This window comes from Oncorhynchus keta, chromosome 23 (assembly GCF_023373465.1).
Source record: "Oncorhynchus keta strain PuntledgeMale-10-30-2019 chromosome 23, Oket_V2, whole genome shotgun sequence".
Taxonomy (NCBI): domain Eukaryota; kingdom Metazoa; phylum Chordata; class Actinopteri; order Salmoniformes; family Salmonidae; genus Oncorhynchus; species Oncorhynchus keta.
In genome coordinates this window covers 14,600,848-14,610,847 of record NC_068443.1, presented here as the reverse complement: position 1 = coordinate 14,610,847, position 10,000 = coordinate 14,600,848, and the positions used below count along the sequence as shown (strand labels likewise).

Below are 10,000 nucleotides of genomic sequence, written 5' to 3'. Positions count from 1 at the left end.
TGGTGTAGGTGTCCTGGAGGGCAGGTAGTTTGCCCCCGGTGATGCGTTGTGCAGACCTCACTACCCTCTGGAGAGCCTTACGGTTGAGGGCGGAGCAGTTGCCGTACCAGGCGGTGATACAGCCCGCCAGGATGCTCTCGATTGTGCATCTGTAGAAGTTTGTGAGTGCTTTTGGTGACAAGCCGAATTTCTTCAGCCTCCTGAGGTTGAAGAGGCGCTGCTGCACCTTCTTCACGACGCTGTCAGTGTGAGTGGACCAATTCAGTTTGTCTGTGATGTGTATGATGAGGAACTTAAAACTTGCTACCCTCTCCACTACTGTTCCATCGATGTGGATAGGGGGGTGTTCCCTCTGCTGTTTCCTGAAGTCCACAATCATCTCCTTAGTTTTGTTGACGTTGAGTGTGAGGTTATTTTCCTGATACCACACTCCGAGGGCCCTCACCTCCTCCCTGTAGGCCGTCTCGTCGTTGTTGGTAATCAAGCCTACCACTGTTGTGTCGTCCGCAAACTTGATGATTGAGTTGGAGGCGTGCGTGGCCACGCAGTCGTGGGTGAACAGGGAGTACAGGAGAGGGCTCAGAACGCACCCTTGTGGGGCCCAGTGTTGAGGATCAGCGGGGAGGAGATGTTGTTGCCTACCCTCACCACCTGGGGGCGGCCCGTCAGCAAGTCCAGTACCCAGTTGCACAGGGCGGGGTCGAGACCCAGGGTCTCGAGCTTGATGACGAGCTTGGAGGGTACTATGGTGTTGAATGCCGAGCTGTAGTCGATGAACAGCATTCTCACATAGGTATTCCTCTTGTCCAGGTGGGTTAGGGCAGTGTGCAGTGTGGTTGAGATTGCATCGTCTGTGGACCTATTTGGGCGGTAAACAAATTGGAGTGGGTCTAGGGTGTCAGGTAGGGTGGAGGTGATATGGTCCTTGACTAGTCTCTCAAAGCACTTCATGATGACGGAAGTGAGTGCTACGGGGCGGTAGTCGTTTAGCTCAGTTACCTTAGCTTTCTTGGGAACAGGAACAATTGTGGCCCTCTTGAAGCATGCGGGAACAGCAGACTGGTATAGGGATTGATTGAATATGTCCGTAAACACACCGGCCAGCTGGTCTGCGCATGCTCTGAGGGCGCGGCTGGGGATGCCGTCTGGGCCTGCAGCCTTGCGAGGGTTAACACGTTTAACTCACCTCGGCTGCAGTGAAGGAGAGACCGCATGTTTTCGTTGCAGGCCGTGTCAGTGGCACTGTATTGTCCTCAAAGCGGGCAAAAAAGTTATTTAGTCTGCCTGGGAGCAAGACATCCTGGTCCGTGACTGGGCTGGGTTTCTTCTTGTAGTCCGTGATTGACTGTAGACCCTGCCACATGCCTCTTGTGTCTGAGCCGTTGAATTGAGATTCTACTTTGTCTCTGTACTGACACTTAGCTTGTTTAATATTAATATTAATATATAGCTGCACTGTTTGTATTCGGTCATGTTTCCGGTCACCTTGCCCTGATTAAAAGCAGTGGTTCGCCCAGTAGTTTTGGAATTGTTAGTTAGATTACTTGTTGGTTATCACTGCATTGTCGGAACTAGAAGCACAAGCATTTCGCTACACTCGCATTAACATCTGCTAACCATGTGTATGTGACAAATAAACATTTGATTTGATTTGAACAATGATCCAAGGTTTTACCACCCCTGTTTGCGCAATCGATATGCTGATAAAATTTAGGGATTCTTGTTTTCAGATTAGCTTTGTTAAAATCCCCAGCTACAATGAATGCAGCCTCCGGATAAATGGTTTCCAGTTTGCAAAGAGTTAAATAAAGTTCGTTCAAAGCCATCGATGTGTCTGCTTGGGGGGGGGGATATATACGGCTGTGATTATAATCGAAGAGAATTCTCTTGGTAGATAATGCGGTCTACATTTGATTGTGAGGAATTCTAAATCAGGTGAACAGAAGGATTTGAGTTCCTGTATGTTTCTTTTATCACACCATGTCTCGTTAATCATGAGGCATACGCCCCCGCCACTCTTCTTACCAGAAAGATGTTTGTTTCTGTCGGCGCGATGCCTGGAGAAACCCGTTGGCTGCACCGCCCCGGATAGCGTCTCTCCAGTGAGCCATGTTTCCGTGAAGCAGAGAACGTTACAGTCTCTGATGTCCCTCTGGAATGCTACCCTTGCTCGGATTTCATCAACCTTGTTGTCAAGAGACTGGACATTGGCAAGAAGAATGCTAGGTAGTGGTGCGCGATGTGCCCGTGTCCTGAGTCTGACCAGAAGACCGCTACGTTTCCCTCTTTTACAAAGTCGTTTTTTTGGGGGGGTCGCTGCATGCGATCCATTCCGTTGACCTGTTTGTAAGGCAGAACACAGGATCCGCGTCGCGGAAAACATATTCTTGGTCGTACTGATGGTGAGTTGACGCTGATCTTATATTCAGTAGTTCTTCTCGACTGTATGTAATGAACCCTAAGATGACCTGGGGTACTAATGTAAGAAATAACACGTAAAAAAACAAAAAACTGCATAGTTTCCTAGGAACACGAAACGAGGCGGCCATCTCTGTCGGCCCCGGAAGTCCGACCCCTTTTTTGTGCTGACTTTTTTTAATCATCATATGCTGCTACTGTTTACTATCTGTCACTTTATTCCTAGTTACACCACCGTTCAAAGGTTTGGGGTCACTTAGAAGTGTCCTTGTTTTTGAAAGAAAAAAAAAACATTTTGTTCTAACCAGCATAGAAAGGAATGGAGGCCACGGTGCACAGCTGAACAAGAGGACAAGTACATTTGAGTGTCTAGTTTGAGAAACATACGCCTCACAAGTCCTCAACTGGCAGCTTCATTAAATAGTACCCCCAAAACACCACTCTCAACTTCAATAGTGAAGAGGCGACTCCGGGATACTGGCCTTCTGGAGTCGCCTCTTCACTGTTGACGTTGAGACTGGTGTGTTTTAGGTACTATTTAATGAAGCTGCCAGTTGAGGACTTGTGAGATGTCTGTTTCTCAAACTATACACTCCAATGTACTTGTCCTCTTGCTCAGTTGTGCACAGGGGCCTCCCACTCCTCTTTCTATTCTGGTCAGAGCAGGTTTGCGCTGTTCTGTGAAGGGAGTAGTACACAGCGTTGTACGAGATCTTCAGTTTCTTGGCAGTTTCTCACATGGAATAGCCTTTATTTCTCAGAATGATCAATTAGCCTTTTAAAATGATACACTTGGATTAGCTAACAAAACGTGCAATTGGAACACAGAAGTGATCGTTGCTGATAATGGGCCTCTGAACGTCTATGTAGATATTCCATTTAAAAAGAAAACTACAATAGTCATTTACAACATTAACAATGTCTACACTGTATTTCTTATCACACACATAGATACACAAAGACACACATGCACACATAGACACACCTTCTCACAGTGTGTTAACCCTTTCTCTTGCCTGTGATTCCCTGTCTCAGACATGTTGGCCATAGGAGACCCTAACCAGTCTACTATCCTGGCTGTGTCCATCACTGGAGGCATCGTACTGCTCATCTTCCTGGTGGCCTGCTTTGTTGTCAGTGGCAGGTAAGAGAGCTACACACACACTCTCACACACACTGAAATGTACCTTCAGGCAAAATGAGCTAACGTTCAGCGAAGGTCATTTGTAAACCCAGTGGTGTTATATGCAGGCTAGACTAGTGAGTCAAATTAAAGAAGAGAACCAGAGAGAAGAAATGAGATAGGAGGAGGAGAGGAGGAAAGGAGAGAACTCTTCTTGGATGCAGTCCAGACAGTCCGAGTTAGGCTCCAGCTCTCCTGTACCAAAGGAGGAGAGGAGAGAGAGATGACAGGCCAGTGATTTATAATGTCTGTAAATTAATGCTTATCCTATATACGCACTGACTAAATTAAAGAGCTATTTTTCCCTTCGACACACACACATTGACATACCGTACACACACACACTTCTGAGGTCTGTAAAAACATTAGTATTGATTAAGGGTGATTGCCTATCAGGCTGAGTGCCCTATTAATTATTGACTGGGTGAAATCTAGTTAGTGGATACTGTCCTAATCACACACACACACACACACGCAATAACATACAAATACACACATAAAACACGCTCACGTACATAAAAGTTGAAAGGTTGAAGAAGAAAATGGCAAGACAGGCTAGATGGCCGACAGGCAGGGTGTTAATCCTGGTTTACTAAAAGTACACACAGACACACACATACAGCTAATCAGATTTCACAGGCTGGAAGGCAGGCGAGGTGTTAACTAGGTTTTACAGGGGGGTCGATATACCGCCATCAATTACCTCTCCCTCCAACCCTCTTTTCTGATTGTGACCTGATGGGATGCAGTTAATGTCAGAAAGTGACTGTTCACAGCAGGTTAGGAGAACTCATGTAGCTAGTTAGGAGAATTCACGTAGCAGGTTAGGAGAACTCACATAGCAGGTAGCAGGTTAGGAGAACTCACATAGCAGGTAGCAGGTTAGGAGAACTCACATAGCAGGTAGCAGGTTAGGAGAACTCACATAGCAGGTAGCAGGTTAGGAGAACTCACATAGCAGGTAGCAGGTTAGGAGAACTCACATAGCAGGTAGCAGGTTAGGAGAACTCACATAGCAGGTAGCAGGTTAGGAGAACTCACATAGCAGGTAGCAGGTTAGGAGAACTCACATAGCAGGTTAGGAGAATTTGTGTAGCAGGTCGGCGGGATTGACGTAGCAGATTAGGACAATTAGGTTGAAGATAAATTTCACTGCTGCTCTATTTCACTATACATGTACATGAATATGTTATTAACATATCATATGTGTCATGAAAATTTTGAATTTCCTCACTACACGCAAATACCGAGCTTTTCTGCGTCTCACCAGTAGAATTAGGCCAGCTACATTTCCTGGTTGTAAGTGAACCACAATATCCAGAGTTCTTGGCGATTTCAGGACGTAGTACCGGCCTGTGTATCCAGTTGATGTGAGAAATATCAAAATGTCTGCATTTGTAGCCAGCACCTTCAGCCAGAGGATTTTCGAAACGGAACTGAAGTCTCAACTGATGGGGTTGCCATGTCGTCGAACATTGAAAAGTGACGCTATTCCATCGATTTTCCCCTTCACTTCAAAGATGAAGTCATCCGATCAGCCAACATCAGAGCAGCAGAAAACAAGTCAAGCTGTGGTAACGTAACTAACATTACCTAGCTAACTAGCTAGCTGGCGAACTACATTTGTTTATCTAAACCAAAATCTAGCTAGCTGGCTTTCATAATACGCTGGCTTGACATTGCAAAGCTTATCAGTGTAATTAGCAAGCTGCTATCTGGTGATGTGATTTGTAACTTTGCAGGGTGACGTTAGCTTTGTTAGGTTATGTTAGCTAACCGTTAGCTAGCTAGCTAACTAACTATTGCAGAGACTAACTATGTGTGACTATGTGTTTTATTTAGAGTCTGATCCCAACAACATCTGTAGAGGCATCAACATCGAGCTCAGCACCAGGAAGTAGTGTAAGTCACCTTCTAAAAGCTTACTAAAGTCTACTAAATCTTTCCATGACTCCATGTTGAGCAAATAAATCTACTGGAGCTAGGCATAAACATGGGCTGTGTCTTGCTGTCATAATTTGTGTGTTTACAAGGAGGCTACACCTTCCGGTGTAGTTTTCTCTGTATTGTTGAGACTTAGTTGAAAGTTAATGCAAGGCTTGAAGTGTAAATTGCAGAAAAGAAAGTATTAGTAAGGGGGGGGTGTTACTGGTGTCTGTTAGGGGTGGGTATTGTGTGTGAAGGTTAGTATGAATGATCTGTTGACATGGGGGGGTGGATATAGGACCTTGTTTGAGTGTGTGTAAATGGGGACATAGTCGTCAATTGTTGGCTAATTCCTGACTACTGTGTGTCCAACAGAATACTCATGTTGCTGATGACGACAACCGGGACACCAGCTTTACTAATGCAGAGCCTGTAGACCCGTTGGTTGAAAGCTTTCAGCCTGGAATAAGCTCAAACTCAACATAATCTTACTTTGACACAAGCCAGGACAGCTAAAGGTATTTATGAAAGCACAATACCCTCTTGAAAAACACTAAACTGTCACAAGAAATGTGCTCCTCAAACATTTCACGCCCTTACAGTCAGTTCTTTGGTATGAGGGAGAGGGGCTGTTAGTATACTCTTCTAGCCTATTCACTCTACTGTTGGCAGTGCTAGTCTAGTCAACAGCACAACTGTAGCTGCTCATAAATAACAAGACACGACTAGACTGTACATCAGTCAAGAAGACCCCCTCAAACGTTTGACAGCTTTTCTAACAGCCCATCTCAATGCCCCATTATTGACTCTGAGTGTAACAAAACACTTACCAGTCTACTGTACCCTGTTTTGTTTACATAGTGTGGTTCTATGGTTATTGTATGTTTACACATCCTCACGATCAGCTTCATGTCTCTCTCCTGGAGACTTGCAGTGCAAACAAATCTTCTGCAAGAGGTCAAAGCAGTGGGTGGTGAAAAACATGTAAGAGTGACTTGTCCATCTGGCTGTGGAGTGCAGAAAGGACCAGACAATTGTCTACAAAGAGCCTGAGTCACAGATCCCCAAACCCAACAACCCTGCCAACATCGCCAAAGACTGCTAAACCAGCTGCCATTACCCAACTTAAGAAGAGGTTCACCAGCTGAAGAACAATATGTAACCTGCCTGGAATATTCAACCAACACAATACCCATATTCAGTTAGACTGATGTTGTGGTATAATATAGAATGCCTAGTATGCTCAAAATTGCATTGTGGTATAGATATTTCTAGCTGTTGCACATATATATATATATATATATTTCAATGTTTCATCTTTATATTTACTATTTTATATATTGTAGAATAATAATAGTGAAGACATCAAAACTATGAAATAACAAAGTGTTAAAAAAAATCCTAATATATTTTTTAGATTTTAGAATCTTCAAAGTAGCCACCCTTTGCCTTGATGCCAGCTTTGCACACTCTTGGCATTCTCTCAACCAGCATCACCTGGAATGCTTTTCCAACAGTCTTAAAGGAGTTCCCACATATGATGAGAACTTGTTGGCTACTTTTCCTTCACTCTGCGGTCCAACTTATCCCAAACCATCTCAATTGGGTTGAGGTCGGGTGATTGTGGAGGCCAGGTCATCTGATGCAGCACTCTCCTTCTTGGTCAAGTAGCCCTTACACAGCCTGGAGGTGTGTTGGGTCATTGTCCTGTTGAAAAACAAATGATAGTCCCACTAAGTGGGATAGCGTATCACTGCAGAAGGCTGTGGTAGCCATGCTCGTTAAGTGTGCCTTGAATTCTAAATAAATCAACCGATAGTGTCACCGGCAAAGCACCATCACACATCCTGTCATTCCCTGATCTGTTTAACCTGTCCTTGTGATTGTCTCCACCCCCTCCAGGTGTCGCTTATTGTCCCTGCTGTATTTATCCCTGTGTTTCCTATCTCTCTGTGCCAGTTCATCTTGTATGTTCAATGTCTTTCCTGTGCTCCTGCTTTTCTATTCTCTTGTACTAGTCCTCCCGCTTTGCCTGACCATTCTGCCTACTCTGACCTCGAGCCTGCCATTCTGTACCTCTGGATCTCTGAACTGGTTTTGACCCCTTTTGGATTGTTAATAAACATCTTGGACTCTAACCATCTGCCTCCTGTGTTTGCATCTGGGTCTCGCCTTGTGCCCTTATACCTCCTCCTCTGTGCTTCACGGTGGGAACCACACAATTCAAATCCAATGTTATTGCTCACATACACATGGTTAGCAGATGTTAATGCGAGTGTAGAGAAATTCTAACAAGTAATCTAAAAATTCCACAACTACCTAGTAAATACAAATCTAAATGGATGGAATAAGAATATGTACATATTAATATATGGATGAGCGATGACCGAGCGGCAAGATGGTATAAGATACAGTATAAACATATGTCATGATGTTGGGGGAGGTTTATGGCCCCATAAATACCTTTCCCCCTTTTCTCTCCACTCTACAGAATGGCCTCTTGGAAAGCCCTTTGATAACATAGAGTATGGTAACATAAAAAGGTTGGGGAAAATAACAATATTTATGTAATACAACCAGTTGAAAGTGTCCGTTGGCACTTAAAGAATATGATGTCAGATCAGTTGGTGTCTGGGACATTATATTTGATGATCGGACAACATAAATTGTACCTTGGAAAGTCTACACATTATAGTTATCAGATTCACATGTAATTGTTGTGCAATTTAAATGTTTAAATATGAAACTATTTTAGCTCCTAATTGTCACACCTTGGTCTTAGTATTTTGTGTTTTCTTTAACTATTTGTTCAGGCCAGGGTGTGACATGGGTTTATTGTATTGTCGTATTGGGGGTTTTGTAGGCATTGGGATTGTGGTTGATTAGGGGTATGTCTAGTATAGGCTTGGCTGCCTGAGGCGGTTCTCAATCAGAGTCAGTTGATTCTTGTTGTCTCTGATGGGGAACCGTATTTAGGTAGCCAGGGTTTCAATGTGTATTTCGTGGGTGATTGTTCCTGTCTCTGTGTAGTGTTCACCAAATCAAATTTGTCACATACACATGGTTAGCAGATGTTAATGCGAGTGTAGCGAAATGCTTGTAGGCTGTATTAGGTATCACGTTCCGTTTGTTGTTTTTGTATCTATCAGTTATTTCATGTATCGTCGTTTCTTTATTAAAGACATGAGTAACCACCACGCTGCATTTCGGTCCGACTCTCTTTCAACAAACGAAGAACGCTGTTACAGAATCACCCACCACACACGGACCGAGTGGCGTGGTAACAGGCAGCAGGAGCAGTGAAGGGAGGACGTTATGGACAGCAGAGGTATGGAGTATACTACGTGGGAAGAAATAGACAGGTGGGCGGTCGACCCAGAGAGAGTGCCGGAGCCCGCCTGGGATTCGCTGGAGCAGTGCGAAGAGGGCTATAGGAGAATGAAGTCGAAGAGAAAGACACGGCGGCGCAGAAAGAAACCCGAAAGTCACCCCCAAAAATGTATTGGGGGAGGGCTCAGGGAGAGTGTGGCAGAGTCAGGAGTCAGACCTGAGCCAACTCTCCCTGTTAATCGTGAGGAGCAGCGATCAAAGGACTGCTGGACTTGGGAGGAGATATTAGACGGAAAAGGACCCTGGGCTCAGCCTGGAGAATATCGTCGTCCCAAGGAAGAACTGGAGGCGGAAAAAATCGGAGAGGCGCTGGTATGAGGAGGCAGCATGGCGACGCGGATGGAAGCCTGAGAGTCAGCCCCCAAAAATTATTGGGGGCTTACAGGGAGTATGGCTATGCCAGGTAGGAGACCTGCGCAAACTCCCTGTGCTTACCGGGGGGCTAGAGAGACACCGTAGGCACCGTGTTATGCTATGGAGCGCACGGTGTTTCCAGTGCGGGTGCATAGCCCGGTGCGGTTCATACCAGCTCTTCGTATTGGCCGGGCTAGAGTGGGCATCGAGCCAGGTAAGGTTGGGCAGGCTCGGTGCTCAAGAGCTCCAGTGCGCCTGCACGGTCCGGTCTATCCACTTATAATAAGTAGACATGGATTGTATTCAAGATTAAGTTTATTTGCTCTGGAGACTGAGGTGAGTTTACACAGCAGTAAGCAGTAACAGTTATGGCATTGTGTGACATATACAGAAGAAAAAATAATATGCAACTTACGCTTATAATAACTGCTACAGTTCTACAAAAGGAATAACTGCATATGGTGTGTTTTGGTGGTGCAGTGAGGTTTTCGGAGTCACTTTGATACAAGGGGAGATTGTTGTTATGGGACCTTTCACATCTCCCCTTGAGAGTCATCAACTTTTTTGTGTCCAAGCAGTATTTAATGTGTGAGAGAGTCAAAAATGCTATTACACATTCATGGGTAGTCATTGTGTACTGTCTGTATTCCTACTGTAACAGCATGGTGTAGAATGAGACATGTCGGAGACACACGTTCGCTACCTAGCTAGCTATATCACACAAGTATA

General features: G+C 44.8%; 1 protein-coding gene across 7 annotated transcripts in view; it reads left to right on the top strand.

The window, feature by feature from the left end:
- Positions 1 to 10,000, top strand: part of LOC118372431 (ephrin type-A receptor 3-like) — a 230,768-nt gene that overhangs the window by 131,349 nt on the left and 89,419 nt on the right. For 3 of the 7 annotated variants that reach the window (XM_052476502.1, XM_052476501.1, XM_052476503.1), the window contains exon 10: positions 3,454 to 3,562. In XM_052476502.1, the coding sequence (XP_052332462.1) occupies positions 3,454 to 3,562 (109 nt within the window). Of the gene's footprint in view, positions 1 to 3,453; positions 3,563 to 3,669; positions 4,948 to 5,002; positions 5,176 to 5,443; positions 5,504 to 5,902; positions 6,046 to 6,453; positions 7,682 to 10,000 lie in introns of those variants that run through there. The other 4 variants (XR_008077267.1, XR_008077268.1, XR_008077269.1 and 1 more) reach the window with 4 other exon arrangements.